The sequence below is a fragment of the Typopeltis vanoorti genome, chromosome 14 (genome assembly GCF_054136105.1).
Source record: "Typopeltis vanoorti isolate ZY-2024b chromosome 14, IOZ_Tvanoo_1.0, whole genome shotgun sequence".
Classification (NCBI taxonomy): domain Eukaryota; kingdom Metazoa; phylum Arthropoda; class Arachnida; order Uropygi; family Thelyphonidae; genus Typopeltis; species Typopeltis vanoorti.
This window is the reverse complement of record NC_143562.1, coordinates 37,125,817-37,149,431: the sequence shown is the minus strand read 5'-3', so window position 1 is coordinate 37,149,431 and position 23,615 is coordinate 37,125,817. Positions and strand designations below refer to the sequence as shown.

The following is a 23,615-nucleotide window of genomic DNA, read 5'->3' as shown; positions in this document are numbered from 1 at the left end:
AAAAATAGGACATATAAAAATAGGAATATTCAGATTGGGGTGGTTAATAAGAATCTCACAGGCTTCCTTAAATTTGCATTCGTACCATGTTTTGGTATGATGTAAACAAACTATGTAAGAAAACTATCTATATGAAAGAACGTTTCTCTCATGTTATCTTAAATAGAATTTAACTTTGATGTAGTTTCTAAATAATTAATTAATTTTTAATTTTATCTGTATTTTTTTTTTTTTTTTTTTTTTTTTTTTTTTTTTTTTTTTTTCCCACTGGAGGTCATGCCAGTAGAATAACCGGTGATCAAATCATTGTTTCTTTAACTTACTGTGTGAAATATAACTCAGCTTGTCCTTGTATATTTGTATATACTCCAGATGATGACCTTGAAGGTCAAAACGTCGGGAAAATTAAAACAGTTATTTATAACACAGTTGTAAAGTCCATAATTTCTAAAATGAACTCTAGATCCATCTTCTGGTTAAACTTTTCCATTTCCTTTTAATGCACAATAAAGAAAATTTTCAGAATTTTCCTGTATGTTGGCAGAATAGAATATCTGTAAATATATTCTACACATTGTTGGTTTTATGGAAGGACTGCTTGATTATTCCTAGTCTTGTCTAGTCGTTTTTTTTTAAAATCTTACAAACAGTTTTAATGCTTTGCAATCATTTATGATTTCCTGAGTGAGAAAGCACTGGAGAGAATATGCATCAGTCATTGGTTTCAGTTTTTAGGATGTCTTTTATTTCCTAAATTCTTATAAAAGATATTAATTCTGATTTTATTAGCTTTGATATTAAATGGTTTTTAATGTATTTTTATTTTCAGAAAATATGATGCCAACTAATTGCTCTGATAGTGATAAATCAGTTTCAGAAGAAACTGATAAATCTCCTCAAAAAAAACATTCCACAGATGGTAAAAATTCAAAATTGATTTCAAAGTCTGATATTAATGCATCTCGTCCTTATAATTCTATGCAAGATCGTAGATCTTCACATTCAGAACCTGCTAAATGTGGAAGTGACTTGCAGTGGGACAGTGAGGATGATAATGAAGATCATTTTGTTAAAGAGCTATCAAAAAAACAAGAACTTATTCATTCTTCTCCATATAACAGTCCAAAAACAACCAAGGTTGCAGAAATTCCTCTCAAAAACTTAAATGAGAAAGATAATTTATCTGATAAAAATGTGTGGGATTGGGATGATGATAGTTCATTTACTGATGATTTTCCAAAAAATAGAAAAACTGGAGAAAATGCATCCTCTATGTTCTCAAATCATCAGTCTAATAAAGAAAATATGATAACAAAGCAAGATCTTCCCAAGGAAGAAGAGAAAGTAGCAGATCAATTAAATATTAGCAAGAATACTGATCTTAAACTTTCAAAATTAAATGATGAGAGTGATTGGTTATTTAAGAGGGTTTCATCTTCTGAATCAGATGAAGAATATGCTCCTACTTATATTCCTTCAGTAATAACTAAAGACACACATAAAAGTGATGAAGACTTGCATATTAAATCTGCATATCCAGATCCCAGTAGAAGAAAATCAACAGATCCCATTGACTCCTCACCTAATATTAAACGAGTAAGCAGCTTAAATAATGTAAACGAGAATGTAGATTCATCAGCAGAAAATGAATCCAAGGATGCAGTTCACAGCACCTTAGTTTTAAATATTAATCAGAGTGGTTTAACTGCAGAAGCGAGGAAACAAAATGCACCTTCAATAATGAACAGTGAAATACTACCCGTAAATGAACCTCAGGAGTTAACTGACAGTGACTGGGATAGCAGCAATTCAGAAATAGAACTTGAAGATAACAGTAATAATCCACAATTAGGAAAGAAGCATATTGAAGAGAAATATGAAAAAGCAGGCACTGATTATGAGGTAAGTGTCACATTTCAGAATTATATAGTATTGTTATGTTTTAAATATTTTCACAATTAGTCATTAATAATTAAAATACACCTTGTTATACGTACTATCATCCAATGAATTTTATGATTTCATGTAATGAAATAAATTTTAAGTATATTTATTTGAAATGCATAAATTATTGTTATAAGTGAACATAATCATGTCTCCATTATAGTGCGAACCTAAGCTACAGTCTTTCATTTTGATTTACAGTACTATTTTCCAAAAATAAAACTTTTAAGTATTTCATGAGTGAATACCTATTCAGAATTTTATCAGAGGAAAATGAAAAGGAAATGCTTAGTAAATAATTAATTTAAAAAAAAAGTGTATATTAACAATAATGAAACATAACTGTAAATAAATCATCTTCACAGATATGATTTGCATTTTTTAATTAACTATGATAGTCTATTTCCAACATTTTGTCAATAGAGAACTACCAAGAACTTTCTGGATTAAATTAAATTGAAAAACATTTCAAGCAAATGTGGCATGAAAATTAGCAGTAAAAATACAAAAACTGTGAAAATAAGCAGGAACATAGAACACTTTCTACATTCTGAATGGTTAATCTTTTGGACAATTAAAACATTTCAGCTATTGAGACACAATTTAAAGTGAAGATGGCAAACTACCTATGTACATAGACAATAGAATTAGCAAAGCTGGCATGGTCAATTACTGAACTAGTTTTAACTTATGGATCTGAGACCTGGGCTAGAAGTAAAACAATTGATCAAAGACTGAAGACTACAGATATGAGTTCTGAAAAAATTAGAGGAGTGAACAGATGGCATCAATGGCAGAATCATATTAAAAATGATGATATTAGAAAGGATCTTGACATTGTTGGCATTCAGGAATGTATGAGCAGAGCTAATCTCCTAATCTCAGGTGGTATGGTCACTTAAACAGAATGGGAAAGGAAAGATAAATGAAGTAGGTGTTTGATGACAAGGGAAAAAGACCCATAGTAAGACCAAGATGTAGGTGAATGCAATAAGGAGTGCTTAGAAGACTCCAGTATAAGATCTGACAATATTGGAGTCTGGCAGATAATAGACTGTTTGGAAGAAAATTGTAGCTAGCAAGTTAATAATGTAAACTTTTCTTTTAGTACCATCATAGTATCCTGTACACACTTACCTATCAGGAATTTGATGATGATTCAAACAATTAATCAGTCTTAACTAAGTATAAATGCAGAAGTTATAAATAAATGTAATAGCATACATGCAGTTCACTTTTATTCTGCTGTTTAAAGTTATTTGCTGTTTTTTGTATTTTACTTTGTTTAAGACTTTTATATATATATAAATCTGAGTCGCACACATAAGGTCACAAAACCTATAATACATCAGCACTTTGTGTATGGAAGAGGAAAGGAGAAGAGCGTTGCCATGTTTCTTGAACAACTGTGGTTCAACATCTTTGATCATAGTTAGTTTGGAACTAGAACTGTTAATGGATCTATATCTATAGTACATTAGTACCATGAGCAGGCTATGGATTTTTTTCTGTTTTAATTAATTTATACATATATTTATTATTATTATTATTTATTTATTTTTTTTACATAATAAACCCTGCTCCAGATACTAAATGTGGAACTTTGAAGTGACTTCAGGCTGCCAATAAGTGGTGTGGTGGTTTTGCATTGGACATTGAAATTCATCTCTCATCTAAAGACAATCACAAACATTGTAGGATTCAAATATGGAGCCTGTTGATTGGAGGATGGATATGCTAACATCTTGGCCAACCAGGATTATATGTTGTGTGTTTACAGAGTATTTCAGTTTATTTTAGTGATAAAATTATCAGTTGATTATGATAATGACACTAATGGATAATGAATTCTTGGAACATTTCAGGATATATATATGTAAGATGAATTCTTAATGTATTTTTAATAATTTTTTCCCTTTAATAAATACTGTACTGTCTAACAGTCAGTACTAGAGGATTAGTAGGACTGCCATATTGCAGTCCTACTAATCCTCTAAGTCAGCAGTTAGAATTGAAGGAAGTACAGGAAGATGGTTTAATGTTAAATCTGGTGTCAGACAAGGATGTACATTGTCCCCTCTGTTATTCATTATCTATATTGATCACATTATGAAGGAAAGTGGTATTAAACCTGATATCAAAATTGGAGATGTTAATCTCAGTTCTTTGCTTTATGCAAATCAGGTTATACTTCTAAATAAATCTGCTAGAAGTCTGCAAGATTCCCTGACTAAATTGAATAACTGTTGTAATAGATATGGTATGAAAGTCAGCAGTACCAAGACAATGAAAATAGGCAGAAGCACTGAAAATATCAACTGTATTGTGAATAGAGAACCTATAGAACAAGTAAAACATTTCAGCTACTTAGGCACAATTTTTAGTGAAGATGGTAAATTAAATATGGAAATAGACAACAGAATCAACAAAGCTCGTATGGTAGAAGTCAGCTGAAGAAATTTATATGGAATAAAAGAGAAATTAGTCAAAACACTAAATTAGCTGTATACAATACAGTGTTCTAACCAATTTTAACTTATGGATCTGAGAGTTGGGTCAGAAGTAAAACACTTGACCAAAGACTAGAGACAGCAGATATGAGAGTCCAGAAAGATTAGGGGGCATGAACAGATGGCATCAATGGCAATATCATATTAAAAACGAGGATATTAGGAAAGAACTTGACATTGTCAGCATACAAGAATGTGTTAGCAGAGCTAATCTCAGGAGGTATGATCACTTAAACAGAATGGGATAGGAAAGATTAGCAAAACAAGTGTTCTCTGCCAGGTTAGTAGGAAAAAGACCCAGAGGAAGACCAAGATATATAGGTGGATTGATACAGTAAAAAGTGCCTTAGAAGATAGAAATATAAGATCTGATAATGTTGGAATCTTGACAGGTAACAGACTGATTTGGAGGAAAATTGTAGACAGGAAGTTAGTAATGATGTAAATTTTTCATGTATAATGTTCATATATAATGTATATATAATGTTCATCATCATCATCATGATGAAAAACATTACACAAACATAATTCACTGACTTTACAGCCTTAGCTGTTTTGTTTGTAATTTCAACTAGCTTTAGCCAGAGTAACAATAAAATGTCAAGAAATTTTCTACTTCTAGAATGTTATATTATAGGATATTTATTGGCAAATGACCCCATATGTGGGAAAAAATGTTTGTGGCATAAAAAAAAAAGTTAATATGTGTAGTTCAGATCTGCACAGACCAATTGCACTAATACAGTGAGATCTGGTATGTTGAGAACTTCAGCTGTTCAGAACAGTTTTACTACTCTGGATACTACCATTCAAAACACAATTTTTTTTTAGTGTTTGACTCAACTTCTTGATTGTTGACATAACTTGTTACGTCTATACACAAATGCAAGGAGCATTAGAAACCAAGAAGTTGAGTTTGTTGCTTTGGTGAATATGTTGTGGCCTAAAATTGTATGCATTAGTGAAACATTGTTTTCAGAGTCAAATGTAGTAACTGGAATTGCATATAAAGGGTATAGTATTTTTAGGAATGACAGAGGAGAGGGGGGGTGGTTACTACTAATATCAGATGACTTTGAGTCCAGTTAGAATAGAGAATCATGAAAGCAATAATGGTAACGATGCCTCATATAGCAGTGAGCTTGAGGCTATCTGGTGTGAAGTGGAGGCTAACAGGATGAAATGTATGATGGGATGTTGCTATAGGCTTGGCAGTTTATTTCTTGGGGATGAAGAAATGCATCATCAAATTATCCTGATGGGTACTAAATGAGTAGTTATTATAGGTGACTTAAATTATCCGAATATTGATTGAATAGTAGAGAAAGCTCATGATACAAACAAAAGAGAATTTATTGAGCTATTGTGAGACAACTTTCTAAAGCATCATGTGAAAGAAGCAACTAAAAAAAGATTGTTAAATTTGATCATAGTGTCCAAAGGTGTTACAGTTAAGGATGTGACTGTTTTGACACCAGTTGGTGACTGATCATGGCGTACTTATCTGTTAAGTAGCCAACTATATGAATGTTTCAATCAGGACAGGTTACATGCTGAACTACAACTCAGGAAAATACTATCTTTGGTTCCATGGTATTAGTTACTGAATGGGAAGGATATCAGCAGTGCATGGGAAGCTTTTAATAGATGCTTAAATGTTGCAATATCTGAATGTGTCTGTAGAGTTTGAAGAACAAATAGGATTGGAGCAAAATGGATGTGCAATCTTAGTAAGCAAGAGATCCAAAGAAGATGATGCAGAAGGAATATTATGAGAATAAGAGTGAGAGGAGGTATGAAATATATAAGGTACAGACCAAAAATGTTTTGAGTGTTGCATAGAAAGCTCAGGAAAGATTTTACAGAAATGGAAAGAATGTGTGATAATCCCATTGACTGGTTATTATTATTATGTTACACCTCCAAGGAGTCCAAGGACTCATCAAGGGAGGGCACCTACTCTACAACTCTCCATCTCCACCACTCAATCCACCAACCACATCAAACTGTAGCTACCGTCATCTACATCATGCATCGTCTACACCACTGCTATCTACTGCCCACCACTACTACCATTACTATTTTCACAGACAATTACAAACATCCATGCCCATGGCAGGATCCAAACCCACAGCCTTTTGGCTGGAGAGTCATATGCTAACCACTTAGCCAATCAGGCTGGCACTTACTGCAAGCATAATCCCACCAATCTAATATGCCATTGGATATTTCATCATGCCAAAGATTATTAAGTGCAAAGACAGAAACGTTAACCAATCTATGGAGTGATTGTGAAGATTTTAGAGAAGTTAATTAAGAATTTGCATACAAAAAAAAGGGTGGACAAATCTTAGTAAACCCATGCTGTTCCTATACTTTGCATGGAATAGCATGGGTTTACTGAAAGAAGGACCTATGTCTGAACAATATGCTCAAATTTTATGATAATATTACAGTGATTTGGATAAAGGGAATGGATGCACTATGATACTGTTGGACTTGGCTGTGGCTTTTGATAGAATACCACATGAAAGGCTGTTGCATTAACTGGAGAATATGGAATTGGAGCGTAAACTGTTGGTTTGGATAAGTGGATGACTGATGGACAGGTTCAAGAAAGTGGTATTTGGGGGGGGAGTGAATCTGACAGATTTAAAGTGATCAGTGCATGGACCATTGCTGTTTAATCTATATATCAATGATATTGGAAAGGACCTTACCTGATGTATAGCAGTAGGACCTGGCAGATGACCCAGAGATGGGAGAAGAGAATGGACATAGCTGAAATAAAAATTATGAGCCTTGCAAGTAGTATAATAACATTGTACAAGATCAAAAACTCACTGATCTGAGAGAAATTGAAGGTAACCCAAGTATCTAGAAAGATTAGGAAATCAAGGCTGAAGTGACTTGGTCATGTTATGTTATGCGGCAAGACAAAGCTATGTGGGAAGGAGAGTGTTGGAGATGAAGCCACCAGGCAAAAGAAGTAAGGGGAGACCTAAACAATGATGGCTTGAAAGGGAGGACCTTGGAGAACATAGCCTTAAGCAGAACTGAATGGTGGCAATTGATCTACTGCAGTGACCCTGCTTGAGCGACAGTGAAGCTGAAGAAGAAGATTGGAAAGAACCTGACAAGGTATCTTACTTGTTTGCTGATGATGCAAAGATAGGCATGGCAGTCAGAGATACCACTAATATACAGCATTTACAGGGGTGATTTGAATAGGCTGGAAGTGTGGGCAAATAATAATGGCTATCTCTTCAGTGTTACTCAGTGTAAAATTATGCACTTTGGCATGATGAGATACCCAATGGCATATTAGATAGGTGGGATTATTGGAGTAACTGATGAGGCTAGAGATCTTGGAGTTATGGTGAAAGGGAATTTGAGGTTCAAGGATTATATAGCAAAAAATTGCAAGTTAAACCTAAAGGATAATTGTGATGCTGAAATGAAAGTCATGTTGCCTCTTTACAAGGCCTTGATATGATCATACCTGGACTACTGCATACAGACTTGGTTTCCTGGTCTCAGAGGGAATAAAGAAGCTGTGAAAAGAGTGCAAAGAAGAATTACAAAGATAATATCAGTATTATGGAATGTAAATTACGAGAATAGATTGAGAGTATGTGGGCTTTAGACTGGTAGACAGGGGAAAGAGGGGCACTGTGATAGAGTTCTTCTCTAAACTTTTGATAGGGCATTATTCTAGAATATTGGTTGATAGAAGTTTTCATTATATGGAAGGTGGGGACAGGACAAGTGGGCCATTGATGAAAGCTAAGTGTGTGTGGCTAAGAAAGGGGTGAAGGCTAGATTTTTCTCTCACAGAACCCTCAATGAGTAGAACAGTTGCCAGTTGAAGTACATCTGATGTGAATGAATTTAAGGGAAGATATCACAGCTGGTGTAAGTGATCTATCGCCTCCCTTAGTGAGTCCTTTTCCCTGGGGGTCTAATAATAATATTATTATTGGTAATTATATTTTGCTGAGTGGTTAGCATATCTGTTTTTCAACCTACAGGTTGTGGGTTCAAATCCTGCCATGTGTATTGACTGTTTTTGATTGTCTTTAGGTGAGATGAAGTTTATCACCTCTTGGAACCACCACCTTGCTTATTAGAGGCAAGTGCCTTGAAAAGGTTCCTCTGTTTGGTCTCTAGAGTACGGTTACTGGATTATGTAATAAATAAATACATAAATATATATGTATATATATCTATAAAGTATATACTTAATAAAAGTAGAAAAAAAAACACGGGAAGGGGGGGGGCTAGAAAGTTCTGATAAACACCAAGAACAAAAATGATATTAAAACAACTGATATAACGACAAGAAAGAACATAAGTTACCTTCATAACTCTGCTACTAGTATGTTCTTTCTTGTGGTTATATCAGTTGCTTTAATATCCTTTTTGTTCTAAGTGTTTATCAAAAGTTTACAGCCCTCCCCCCCTCTCGTATGTGTATATATACTATACATGTATATACACTTTCTGCCAGTAATTGTCCAGACACCCCTATTATTTGAAGTTATGGAACATTCCACGTTTGTTAATAACATAAAAGCAGTGTACAGATAGTAGGAACTTTGAGAGATGTGTCATGGTGAGCTGTTACATTGGTGGCATGTCTCTCGAAGTCACTGAGTTCACACTCAACTGGAGCATCCAAAATCAATGGTTGGTGATGTGATCAACAAATGGAGACATTCTGGTATCACTAGTGCAAGAAAACACCCAGGGAGGCCTCCGTAAACTGACAGGGACAGGAGGGTGTTAAAATGGGTGGCATACAAAAACTGTCTACAATCAGTGCAGACCATCTGTGATGAGTTCCAAAGCACCAGTAACACCATGGTGAGCATTAATACTGTACGAAGAGAACTCATTTACTGGGTTTCCACGGAAGAGCAGCTGCACACAAGCCATACATCACAACAACAAATTGACTTTTTTTGAATTATCCTTGTATGTATTGTAAATAAAATACAGTATTGACAAATAAAATACAGAGTCACTTCCTTGAGTAAGATTAAATTTATATTTTTAAATTTATAATTTTTTTTAAAATAAATATTTCAGATTTAATATTAGGTAGTGTCATTTATATGTAATATTTTTTAATAATTTAAAGATTCCATTACAGTCTAAGAAAGATGCTATGAAAACTGATGATGTCATCCTGTGCAAATTGACAAAACAACCTGCAGAAACTGTAATAAAAAATGATGGTGAGCCTTTTGTATTCGTTATTATGAACTTAAAAAAGTATTGCTTATATTTGTATTCTTTAGTTAACTTTTAGTTGTTTTTTTTTTTCTTGAAGCTTCAACAGAAATCTTCTTCCATTAAATAAATTTATATTTAGAGTATATCTAAATATAAATATATTTATATTTAGATTTATATTTAGCTCCACTTTCCCAATATGTTCCGATGATGACCACGAATAGTCGAAACGGTCCACACCCCGTCAACCACCTTTCCCCTTCCCCCTCCCTATTTTAAAAAATTAACCCTTTCACTTTTTTCCTCACCCTATATAAAAGTATATGTTTCTATATATTACGAAAAAAACCCGGGTTTTTCTAACTTATTCTACCAAACTGCCTACCCCCCCCCACACACCACACACACACACTCTGCAGTTCTCGACATCGCAGACAGAGGAAAAGCCACAACACCCAGAAAAAGGTATGTGCAATTTTCTATTCCTTAAGCTACATATACTTTTTAGTACATCTACACTCATAATGCCCTAAGAACCCATGAGTAAATAGCCAATGACATTTAAACAGGGGTACTCCTAAACTGAAGCAGGCAATATAGCTGTATTATAATAGTTTATATTTAGAGTACTTGAGAGAAACCCATGGTTTGCTAAAAAAAAATTGTAGTATTTTATGTGGAATGGTAATGGATAGTAGATTTTCAGTAGGGGATATGGAGATGGTTGGTTGAGATATCAATGAGGTGTGCACAAGGGGGATATCTTGAAGAAAGGACAACCAATAGTGTTCCATGGGGCTCTAGAACCCCTGTTACTTGATTTATGTTTTGACTATATAGTGGAGGTTTGAAGGGAGCTATTCACTTATTTACAAATAATTGCAAATTGAGGTGTTTATCAGAACTTGAAGCAGAAAATTCTGATGTGAGATTCTTCTTCTTCTCTCTTCCATCATCTATGTGGGTGATGATGAGGCCGAATGAACTCTTTCCATTTCTGTCTGTCCCAGGAGAGTCCGAACAATTCTGTCCAGTTTGATGTCGCTTGTTGTGATTTGGTTTTCAGGTCCTCTTTTATTTTGTCTGTCCATCTAATTCTGGGCTGTCCTTTGGATCTTTTACCTTTCATCGTTGTATTCAGGGCTTAAGATGGTAGTCTCTCTGTTCCCATTCTAGTCACATGGCCAAACCATCGCAGTCTTCTTTCTTGGATTTTGTCTATTATTGTTATTTCTTGTTTTAGTTGTTTCCTTATGTCTATGTTTCTTAGTCGATCCAGCAGAGATACTCCAAGTGAGATTACCTTAGGGAAATATAGACTGGCACTTTGGTCAGATGCATGTGGTTAGCCAAAGAAAATGGAATATGGTGGAACTGAGCTTCATGAGGCGGAGGAGAGTAAGCATCTGTGGGAAAAGGGTAGAAATATAAGATACTTTATTTTTTAATGAATTCTGTCCATAAAATGTTCAAGGTTAGATAATTCGGAAATCCTGCTCTATAGCCATGACATGGTCCATTTTCAAGCCACTTCAGGCTTCCAGTAAACAAGGTGCTGATTCATACTGGATGACATAACAATGAAACATTGTAATAGTTGTGAGAGATACCCTGAATGTTGCTGACATATTATTAAGAACACTGACAAGTTGGAGAATGTGAGTTTAACACACTGTACAAAACATTAAATGGGAAGTATCTGAACTAATCTATGCAGATGTGGTCGTCTCAATATCTAGGGGATGAAGATTGGTAACTAACATCATATTTGGACTTCAGGATCTCATGTGATAATAAATTGAAAGATTGTGGTTGTGTGTATTAGCATATATATATAGAGAGAGAGAGAGAGAGAGAAAGAAGTAATGTGCCTTAGTTGGTAAAAGTAATTATTAGACAGACATAGACCTACTTAGACATAGAAGAGCAGCAGGTGACGGGAGAACAAGGTGGGGGTTTACATCTAGAAGTTGTGTAAAGGTTATTCAGTATGAAGAACAAAGTTTCGACCAAAATAGTTGATAATGAAAATATGCTTTGCTTAGTCATCAGAATAAACAAATACGCACTAATAATAAGAAGAGACACCAACTAGTTTCATCACAGATTACTTGTGCCTTTCTCAGAGAGTAAAAAATATAAGCATAAAAAAAAATATATCAATTGACATGAGAAGCTGGTAGGATCTATTGTAGTATGAACAATTGAAAATACATGGAGATGGTGAAATGTGGTATGAATTATCCATTCTCAAGCATTGTTTGAAGATGATTGGCTGAAAAGTTAAAATCGGGAGCATGAAGTGACCTAATTAATGACTTCTGGATGTTACTTGGGATAAATCCTTGATTTTTGTTTAACGAGCTATGTGAAAAAATAACAGTGGTGAATTCCTTTATCAGAAGGGAGGAAACGTTTTCTTCTAGATATGACATAGAGGCTTTGTTCCAATCAATAATGATGTGTATGAGAAGAATGATAAACTAAACTGATCTTTCTACTTTATTTGAGCCACATTTCTAAAATGTTCTTTTTTTCTTATCTGACATGAGTAAAATTGTCGATAGAAAGTTAGTAATGATGTACACTTTTCATATAGTACTATCATAATATCCTGTACCCTGATATGTGCCTTCAGTGTACATATCAGGAATTTCATGAGGATGATGATGGTACTAATATTAAGTCATTAATACTAATCTGCAAATACTTCTTCCATGGATCCTGTTCACATCACATTACATATTTAATGTGAATCCTTTCTTTTAAGCTTACACGGTGAACCGAATGCATTTTTGAAAATTATGGAGACAACTACCGTGTTTGAATAAAAACTTTAGTTTAATATAACTAAAATCTACATTCGACGTTTCGACCTTTATGTCAAGGTCATCTTCTGGAGCATACAACTATACACAGAAAACAAGCTACACTACACTCAAACTGGTTTGTTAAAGTTACTGACCAACTGCTACAACAATTGTTGGCCTGACCTCTGGTGGGGAAAAAAAAATATACATCAATGCTAGAGTCCTATTATTAGTGTTATCTGTTGGTTGTAGACATACATTGGGCACAACAAGTCTATGTATCTATCTATATACATATATTAACATCGTGATTATACATGTACATTCCAGCCAGTTGGTATGGAATGGTTTCTAATACTAGCTGAAGATTGGCTAGAGTCCTGACTTATGCTGGATCTTATATATTAGGTGGGCTGAATATGTGCCATCCAGATCCTTGGAATTTTCATGCCATCTTTGTTGTTGATATTTGGGTGGTTTATCAAGATTTCGCAGGCTTCCTTAAATTTCCTTTCATACCAGGTTTTTGTGTGGTGTAAAGAGTGGGTGCTTTTCCAGTTGATTTGGTGTAAGATGTTGAGCGCATGATCTGAGAGGCCTGCTTCACCATAATGGTTATATTTAATGTGTCTAATGTGTTCTTTCTTGCATATAGGGATTGCCCGTCCTGTTTCACCAATGTACGGTAAGTTACAGGTGGTGCAGCAGGTGCAATAGACTCCAGGATGGGCCAATGGGAGGAGAGGATCCTTAGAGGAGCTGAATGTGGTTTTAAGTTTAGTGGGTGGTTTAAAGGTGCTTTGAGGTTATAATGCTATAGGATTCTGTTGATTTTTTCTGATAACCCTTTAATGTATGGAATGGCTATGGTTTTACTGTATCTAGATTCATTTTTGTTGTTGTTTTATGGAGTATTTTATTAATAGTATTTTTGTTATATCCATTATTTATCAATGTGTCGCTGATGATTTTTAGTTCTTGTTTCAGAGCTTGTTGGTTAGAGCAAATTGTTATAGCTCTGTTTTAAGGGTGTTAATGACTCCATATTTTTATGATGGGTGGTGGTATGAATTAGCATGTATGTATTGGCCAGCTTGTGTCGGTTTTCGGTAGACCATGAAGGATAGACTGCCTGAAGGAAGCCGTGTGACTAGTGTCTAGGAACGGGAGCGAGTTTTGATTTTCGATTTCAATGGTAAATTGTATGCATTCGTGTTGTTTGTTCAGGTGGCTAAAGAATGGGTTTAGCGTTTGTCGCCCGTGCGGCCAGATAGCGAACACATCATCGACGTATATAAGCCAGACTGTCGGTCTTAGCATGGCAGAATCTAGAGCCCTTTGCTCAAAGGTTTCCATGTAGAAGTTAGCGATTGGGGAGGATAGTGGTAAGCCCATGGCTGTACCTTCTTTTTGTAGGTAAAATTTGTTTTGTCACACAAAGTAGCCGGACTGTAGTACGTGGGCAAAGAGGGCCGTAATGTTGGGTGGAAATTTGTTCTGTAGTAGGAGAATTGTGTCATTGATGGGAACATTAGTGAAAAGGGTGGAAACGTCGAAACTGACTAATAAGTCATCTTTGTCGAGTGTTATGTTTTTAATTTTGTTTATAAAGTGTTGTGTGTTCTTTATATAGGAGGGGGAACGACCTACCAACTCCTTGAGTGTTGCCACTAATTTCTTGGCTAAGTGGTAATTGGAGCTGTCAATTCCTTCCACAATAGGTCGAAGGGGAACATTTTGTTTGTGTATTTTCGGGACCCCATATATTCTGTGGGGGGCCTAGTGGAGGTTTGAGTTTTTTAACCGTGTCCGGTGGCCAAGAAGTGACGGACTTGAGTAGTTTCTCTGTTTTATCCTTTATCCTGTTTGTTGGGTTATAATTTACCGGCTTATATGTGTTGTTATCGGCTATTAGTTGATTCATCTGAAGTATGGATGTTGACCTGTCAAGGACGACAGTGGCATTGCCTTTATCCGATTTCGTTATTATTATGTCTTGGTTGGCTTTTAATGACTTAATTGCTGTTAGTTCTGTTTTTTGTGAGATTGTTCTGTATGGTTTTCTTAATGTTTAGGACATTACTAGTTTCTAGTCGTATTTTATCGGCTGTATTGTTAGGTAGAGACTTGATGCCTCTTTCTATGTGGTAGATAAAATCCAATTTGTTTACCTTTTTAGGTGCTATTGCATAGTTAAGTCCTTTATTCAGTAGCGTAAGTTCGCTGCTGTTCAGGGTGTGGTTTGATAGGTTGATCACATGGTTCTTGCTTGCCGGTGGTTGGTCGCTCCTTGTCTCCCTTGTTTGTTGTTCATTGTTGGTGTTTATCGGGGAGGAGGTCTCCTGATTGGATGGATTCCTCTGACTGGCCGCCATATTTCGGCGTTGCTTCAAACTGTGGAATTTGGTCTTGAGTTTTTCTTTATTCTTTTCCAGGGTATATAATCACATATTTAATGTGATTACTCCTTGCAAAACTTGTTAATACTTAAGCAGTAATTATCATCAATGCCTGATATGTATCCTCACAGAATGTACAGGATAATGTGATAGTGCAAAGTTTGCATTATTACTAGCTTCCTCTCAACAATTTTCTTCCATATTAATTTCTTCTAATATTGTCAGATCTTACATTTCAATCTTCTTCCATCATATCCTTACAAGGACCTCCTACAACTTCACCTGGATCTTGGTCTTCAGGGAAATTTTCCTCCATCCTGGCATCACTCACCTGTTTTGCTAGCCTTTCCTCACCCATTCTGTTTAAGCCGACCATTATACCTTAGATTAACTCTGTACATGCATTTATGAATGCCAATAATGTCTAGTCCCTTTTTAATACCTCAATTTTTAACATGTTTCTGTTATTGATGACATCTGTTTTTTTTTGTGTGTAATTTTCCTCCAAATTCTCATATGTTCTCAAATTCTCAGTAGTCTTTGATGTTTATTTATTTCTAACCCAACTGTTTTATTTGAAATACAGCTCTCAGATCCGTAACTTGTTTGAAAACTATATTGTATGTTGCTAAGTCAGTGTTTTGCCAAATTTCTTACTTTGTTTCATATGAATTTATTCACTTGACTCCCACTATTCTAGATTCACATATTCTTTTATTTATTTCTCAGTTTTTCATCTTCACTAAAAATGGTGCTTAAATAGCTGATATATTTTACTGTTCTATAAGTTTACATTAAGAATGCAGTTGATGTTTTTGATGGTTTGCATATTTTCATAATTTTTTATACTAAATTTTTTTCAGTTGTGTAGTTAAGAGTCCTAAGGACTTGTAGTGGATTTACTTAGAAGTATAACATCTGCATAAAGGAAAAAGCTGATTTTGATATCAACTTGGAAGCCAATAACCTTCACTATGTGATCCATATAGATGATTATCATTAAGGATAGCATAATCTGTTGTCTTATACCTGATTTCACATCAAATCATCTGTGGTTTGGTTTCATGTTAAATCTTTATAGATATTAATCAAGTGCTAACACACACACACACACACACACACACGTTTATTGCTTAACAAATTGCTAGGATTCATATACCTGGTAATATATTTCTTCAAGAGAAGATGAATAAAAACTAAGGATCTTATAAATCAGAGTCAGATACAACATCCAAACAATGATGAAGTAATAAATGCTGCAGTATCATATCTGAGTGGTATTGGAGTGGTAAAAAGCATTTTTTTCCATTATAATCTTAAGACTGTATTGAGGTTTTTTTTATAAGAGAAGACCATATCTGATTGTCAAAAAAGTGGAACTGGCAGGTTAGAGAAGGAACGATGTTGACATAATTCATGTTACCGAAACAAAGCCAACAAAAACAGGTGAGATTTTCTTTTAGAATACAAGTAGCGATATAGTTGTAGAAAGTTTTATCACTTGGTAACAAAGTAAATTATAATTGCCAAAAAATTATATTCTTATTTAATTTTTGATCCAGTTATATGCAAAGAAAGTTTGCACATGAGGTGTTTTCATGACTGGCATCTTTCTGGGTCTAGCTCCCACTGATGAGACCTTAATAAAAGTCAAAACAGCTTTAGGTAGTGAACCCTCACATAATGAATAGCAGTATACACATTCAAAAGGAAGAGTGATTTGCATTATGGGATACTGAGGCAACTGATGTCAAGTTAACAGCCTCTGTATACAGGTAGCCTAGTTGTGAAGATACTTCACATACAAAGGTTGTTTACTTAAACTTAGATAAAGGCCTGGTTGACCGAGTGGTTAACGTATCCGCTCTCCAGCCAAAAGACTGCAGGTTCGAATCTCGCTTTGGGCATGGATGTTTGTCTGTGAAAATACTAGTGGTGATGGTGGACAGTAGATGGCATTGGTGTAGATGATACGGTTGATGGATGAGGTTGTGTGGTGAACACGGAGAGTTGTGGAGTAGGTGCCCTCCCTCGATGAGTCTTTGGACTCCCTGGAGGTGTCAAATAATAATAATAATAATAATTTATTAAGTACTGATGTTGGTAAACATCAAAATAGAGAATTGAACAGTGAGAATTATTTGCATCTGTGGACCTATAGAAGGTCCATGGACATGAAGTTGAGGAATTTTTTAAGTGATTAAAGAAGAACAAGTCATTATTGTTTGAATCTAAATAGCAGAGTAGGAAATGAACACCAGACAGACACACAAAGAATTCTTTGGTAAAATTTGGAGCAAATCTAATAATAATGTTAAGTACTTTGTGGATTTCTGTTGAAGATGAGTTTTAGGTAATTCATTTTAGAGATCCAGAAGTAAAAATTTATTGCCCTGAAAGCTATTTGTAAATGGTTTTAGGTTCATAACTAATGTTTTTATGCATATTAATTAACATGTATTACATATACAAATTGAATAATAAACAAATAATAACAGTCAAAAAGCTTTATTTATCTTGGTCTTGCACATACTAAGCTTGAGGTGATGGAGAGGTTAGGTGAGGAGGAAAAGGATTAGTGTTGGGAAGCCTCATGGGAGCACCACTTGAGTGATGTGTGACAATAAGTGGTGTAGGTGATGAAGAATGTAGGCCAATGGAAGCTTTGACACTAAACAAAGAGATGTGAACTGAATGTGATGTTATTAATTGAGGTTTGACTGTATGTGTCATAATAGAATTTGAATATAGTCAATGCAATGTAAACTGTAAAATGCTATAAATTTATGATTAATTACACAGAGTCCAGCATTAAGAACACAGGTGTGCCATGAACAGAAATTTACATTGCAAGTGTGCCCACAGTCTAAAATAGTTTGAGAGCTACTGCTCTAAGAGAGTGTAAGGATTTTTGTCATGAAGACTTGCGAATTCTCTTTAAACTGTGTACTGGTGGTGAGGAGGCGCGGCAGTCGTAACAACGGAAGCAGACGACGCTTAGGACTTCTTTTAGCAAAGTTTCCACCGAGTGGTATCCATTTTTTTTTAAAATGTGCCCGTGTGAGAGAACAAGTACAACATTAGTGTTTGAAAGCAAATATAATTTTCTAGTTAGATCATACACTACAGTATAATAGGTCATCGGCATCGCAAAAAAGAGCTATGAGTTAATTTCAGCGAGCATTCATTCTGCGTAATGATCAAGACTTTCACCAGCTTTACCATTCATCAAGAGTCCGAGTTTTACTGGTACTGGTGGCGAGGAGGCGCGGCAGTCGTAACAACGGAAGCAGACGATGCTTAGGACTTTTTTTAGCAAAGTTTCCGCCGAGTGGTATCCATTTTTTTTTTAAAAATGTGCCCGAAGTGAGAGAACAAGTACAGCATTAGTGTTTGAAAGCAAATATAATTTTCTAGTTAGATCATATACTATAGTATAATAGGTCATCGGCATTGCAAAAAAGAGCAATGAGTTAATTTCAGCGAGCATTCATTCTGCGTAATGATCAAGACTTTCACCAGCTTTACCATTCATCACGAGTCTGAGTTTTACTGGCGCAGTCGATAGGACCTACAAGGTGAGAGCAATTCGTTATGTAAATGCATGCTCCCATGTTTTAGAGTTCTATTTTGATTATTTGGGTGAAAGTCTATTTTAATACAAAACAAAAAAAAATGGTGCTTGGAGTTTGTTCCATCCTGGAACAGTTGTAGTTTTGATTTCTCGCCAGAGAAAGAATACATCAGCATTCAAATTTTGTTCCATCCTGGAACAGTAGTACAATAGTTTGGATAAAAGAAAAACATGGCAGTGTTCAAGCTATATTTTCGTCCCAGATAAATCAGAATAGTTGTTTTTTTTTTTTTTTTCATTTTAAATTTATTTTGTTCTGTTCTGCATTTACCAATTTGTCCTGTTTTGCATGTTTGTTCCATCTTGTAACAGTCAGTACATGTGATTTCTCGCCAGAGAAAGAACACGACAGTGTTATCATAGTTCATTTTTGCATACTGTTTTGATAGTTCTGTTTCGAGATTTAAGTTATTATATAGTAGCGGTGTAAAATCGAAACTATTTCTTTTTTGTTTTGGTTTTGTTTTTATATATCCACATATATATATATATTTGTGTATTTGAAAGTGTAGTAAATTGTGTAGTTGAAGTTTTTTTTTATCTGATAATATTGTAAGATTTATCTATGTTTACAAATGATATGTTGAATTTAGTTATGAGTCCCATAATCGCCAAATATATACATCTCTTTCTGGGCATTTAAAAAAAAAAAAAAAAAAAATTTGCAATTGATTCCTTTTTAAGGGTGATTTTTTTTTATCAGTAAAGAGAGTTATTGTTAAGCACCATGGCTTATTTAACCAAAGGTAGAAAGGAAGATTTACGTAAATTGGCTGAAGAATTGGGAGAGAAGCCAACTGTTGAAATGAAAGTGATAGATCTTAAAATGATTATTACGGGAAGTAAATTTTATGAAGAAGAATTTGTTAAATGGATGTTGGAGACGATTATTAGTACCAGACTCGAGGAAGAACTGATGAAGAAAGAAGAATTGGAAGCTCAACGGTGGAAGGAAGAACTGGAAGCCCAATGCCGGAAAGATGAATTGGGAGCCCAACAGAAAAAAGAACAAATGGAGTTCAAGTAGAAGAAACTGGAAATTGAACCACGTGTTCAACCAACCTCAACTCCCATATCCAGTGACAATAAACCATATTGTCTTGAACTAATTAAGCTAATGCCTAGGTTTAGATTACAAGAGGATGACATTGTGATATACCTATCCCTGTTTGAAAGACAAGCTGAGAGAACCAAAATAGATGTTAAAGACTGGATGTCATGTCTCTTGACTTTGTTACCTTTGAACTGTTAGATATGGGTGTAATGATCAAGACTTTCACCAGCTTTACCATTCATCACAAGTCCGAGTTTTACTGAGAGTATAGAGAAAAATGTAAGCATGCGAAGCACAGTGCTTCATGCTTCTATTGCTTCACATTGCTTCTAGAAAGTATTCAAGAGGAATGCAATGAGGAGTACATATCAATATCCTGAGGGGGAAAAAAAAATCAAAAACCTGAAATCAAAGCAACTAGAATATATGATATTCAACTAAATACTCAACTGTGTAGTTATAGAAATTTTACAGCAGCTGGTATATGAAAAGGATGCACACTATTTTCACTGTTAATCATCATCTACATAGATCACAATGAAAGAAAAGTTGCATTAACTTTTATCAAAATGGAGATGTTAAGCTCAGCTCTTTATGTGGAGGATATTATCTGCAAAGATCTGCAAGAGACATATGACAAGATGGAAAAGAAATGTTCAAAATACTACAGTGCTCTAACTGGACATTATGTCGAGCAATATGTACTCTATGTTTGAATTGTAAATTGGCAGTTAGAATTGAAGGAGGTACAGGAAGATGGATGGATATAAAATGAGGTGTATGACAAGGATGCACACTATTTCCACTGTTAATCATCATCTATATAGATCACATTATGAAAGAAAAGTTGCATTAACTTATATCAAAATGGAGATGTTAAGCTCAGCTCTTTATGTGGAGGATGTTATAATTTTAAGTAAATCTAGTATAAGTTTTTATGATTTCTTACTTAAACTGTATAACTACTGTAACAAATTTGGCCTGAAAATCAACAATAAAAAGGCAAAAGAATATGAAAATAAGCAGGGAACATTGAAAACATCAGCTACTTCCTGAATGTGACCTATAGTCACATTCAAGAAGTAGCTGATGTTTTTACTTCAACTAAACAATTGAAGTAAAACATTTCAACTGTTTAGGAACTGTTTCTATTGAAGTTGATATTAAATGGGGAAAGAAACAAATGAATAAGCATAGATGGTTTAGTTGAGATCGTATGAATAAATTTATATTGAATAACAGAGAAATTACTCAAAGCACTAAACTAACTGTATAGAAGACAGTTTTCAAACTAATTTTAATGTATGGATCTGTTAGCTGGGTTAGAATAAAAGAAATAAAACAACTGATAAAAGATTGGAGACCCTAAAGTCATCAGCAGCACACAGAGTGAACAATCATCAACAACACACAGTCATATTAAAATTAACATGTTAATAAGGAACTTGACATTGCTAGCAAAACAAATATTTTGCTAATCTTTGTTAGTATTGACTATAGAATATATAAAAATTGTGTTCACCATTGAATCTTGCTTAGAAGGCTTCATGTATAGATTACATGATTACATAAGGTCTTGGAAGTTTGTTTAGGCATTTGCCTAAAACAAACTTTCTAGAGCTGAGCACTGGGTTACTTAAAAAGATACTAGTTCGTTCCCCCCCCCCTCCCCCACAAAAGGCCATCACTGTTTATGGGAGAGGGACTTTCCATAGCCAATTTTCAGAGAATAAGGTAAATGAATGGAAGCAGAATTGTTCACTGCTCATGATGAAGCAGCAGTGTAAGAAATACCATTTAATTTATTTAATTGGACAGTTCATATTCATAGTAAAATATGTGATGTGTAGAAATATGCCTTATATTGAAGACTTATTTCTACAATTTTTTTTTTTGGTAAATACAGATCTCAGTTTTCTTCTACTGCAGAATTGCACCCTTCGATTGAAAAAGACCTGAGTTTGATTCTTGTCATGATGAGTGGAAGCTTCAAATATGGGCAGTTTTCAATTGTAGGTAAGTCATCCAATCTCATATGGAGGTAGTAGATTTTTTCTCCCAGAAACTTGTGTGTTTTTCATCCTGCGCACTGGCAAATTGGCAACTATACATATGCAGTTAACAGAAAAATAAATAAATAAATAAATAAAATACTATTAGTGTGGTATATGGCCTGGTGTGTAGATTGCGGGTAGCACTTTCATGTGTAGATGGTGTATTACAGTGTAGAGTGCTTGTCCACAATGAGTTCTTAGATCCAGTTTTTTTTAATTATTAAGTAGAAAACTTAATAATTAAAAAAAAGTAAGCTGTAAATTAGTATATAATATTATATAACTTTAGCAGTAGTTATATTAAGATCTCACTGTAGAAAGTTTTTTCACCTGGTTATAAATTACTTTAAAAATGCCAAGAAATTATATTGTTTAATGCTTTATCTAAGTATAAGCAAATAAAGTTTGCGTATGAAGTTTCTTCCTGACTAGGCTACTTATGTATAGAAGTTAATGAATTCACATTAGTTGCCTTAATATCCTATGATGAAAGCACACATCCTTTCAGGTGTATATAATAATATGCATTATGGGAAGGGCCACTACTCAGCCAGTTTCAACCTTTATTGAGGTCTCATCAGTGGGAGCCAAACCCAAAAGAGATACCAAGGAAATAATGCAGAAGTCATATATCTATCCCCTATACAAGTAATGAAGAGGTGTATTCTTTTTCTTCTTATTATTATTATGGGTTACTCCATGGAGGCCTTAGACTTACTAGGGAGGCCTTAAACATGCTAAGCAATATCCATCATTCGCACAGTATCTGTCATACTTAGCTATGAACTTGTTCACAGTCATGGCACCCACAACAGACTCTGGCAACCCATTCTACTCCTTTATCACTCTCCAAACAAAAAATCTAGTCCTGACAGCCCTGCTAACTACACTCTTACTGAGTTATCAAGGATGGCCCCTAGTTCTCACACCACCAGACCTGTTCTGAAAAATTTCCTCTGTATTAATCTTGTAAGATCCCTTCAGTAATTTGTGTCTCAATCATATCACCCCCTTCTTCTGCCTGTTAGCCAATTTCCGTAACCCATAAATCTTCAACCTGTTCTCATAAGGTTCATCCTATAGACCTATCATCTTGGTCATTCACCTCTGGATCCTCTCCACCTCCTCGTCCCTCAAGAAACCCAGGTGACAAGATCTGTGCACACTAGTCAGGATAGGTCTTATCAAAGCTCTATAAAGAGGTATGATAACCTGCTTATCTCTGCTCATCGGGGTATTCTTCAGTAACCGAGTAATCCGATGAGCTGCTTTAGTCACTTTTGCAGTATGCCCTTTAAACTTTAACTCCCAAATCCATAGCTTCATCAATTTCCTGGAGTACAGTTCCATCATTGTGGTACACAGCTGGTAATCTTTTCATCCCAAAATGCATAATGTTATACTTTGCCATATTAAACTGATATCCATTCTCCATTTCCCAGACTGTCAGTCTATTCAAATCATCCTGAAAAATTGAAAAGCATTTGGGCTCAACTGTTTACCTTATTATTAAAATACTCTGGATTAGAGCAAGGTATAGAAAGTTTTTTCACTTTGTTATAAATTAAACACTTAGTTAAAGGATTAAACAACAAATCGTTTCTTGGCATTTTTCATTTAATTTAGTGAAAAACCAAGTGGAAAAAATTTTTCTACAACTCACTCTAATCCAGAGTATTTTAATAATAAAGTGTTACACCTTTTTGCTACTTGTATATGCGATATATATATATATATATATATATATATGACTTCTGCATTACCTTTTTGGTATCTCTTTAGGGTCTGGCTCCCACTGAGTAGAGAGGTTCTACTTGGTTTCAGATTTTTGCCTGTAACTGCATGGAACTGAGCTTCCTGTCCTGGAGTGATTCAGGTCAGCAGTAATGAGTTTAGTAGTAATCTTTAGGGTCACTCAGTGAGATTTAGAGTGATCTTGTAGATCACTCAGAGTTTTTGGAGAGGTATCCCC

General features: G+C 34.7%; 1 protein-coding gene across 2 annotated transcripts in view; it reads left to right on the top strand.

Annotated features, from left to right (window-relative positions):
- The window catches only part of LOC150099370 (uncharacterized), a 462,639-nt gene that overhangs the window by 114,903 nt on the left and 324,121 nt on the right, over nt 1–23,615 (top strand). For both annotated transcript variants that reach the window (XM_090403434.1, XM_090403433.1), the window contains exons 9-10: nt 830–1,902; nt 9,610–9,694. In XM_090403434.1, coding sequence (XP_090259560.1) covers nt 830–1,902; nt 9,610–9,694 — 1,158 coding nt within the window. The remainder of the gene's footprint in view (nt 1–829; nt 1,903–9,609; nt 9,695–23,615) is intronic.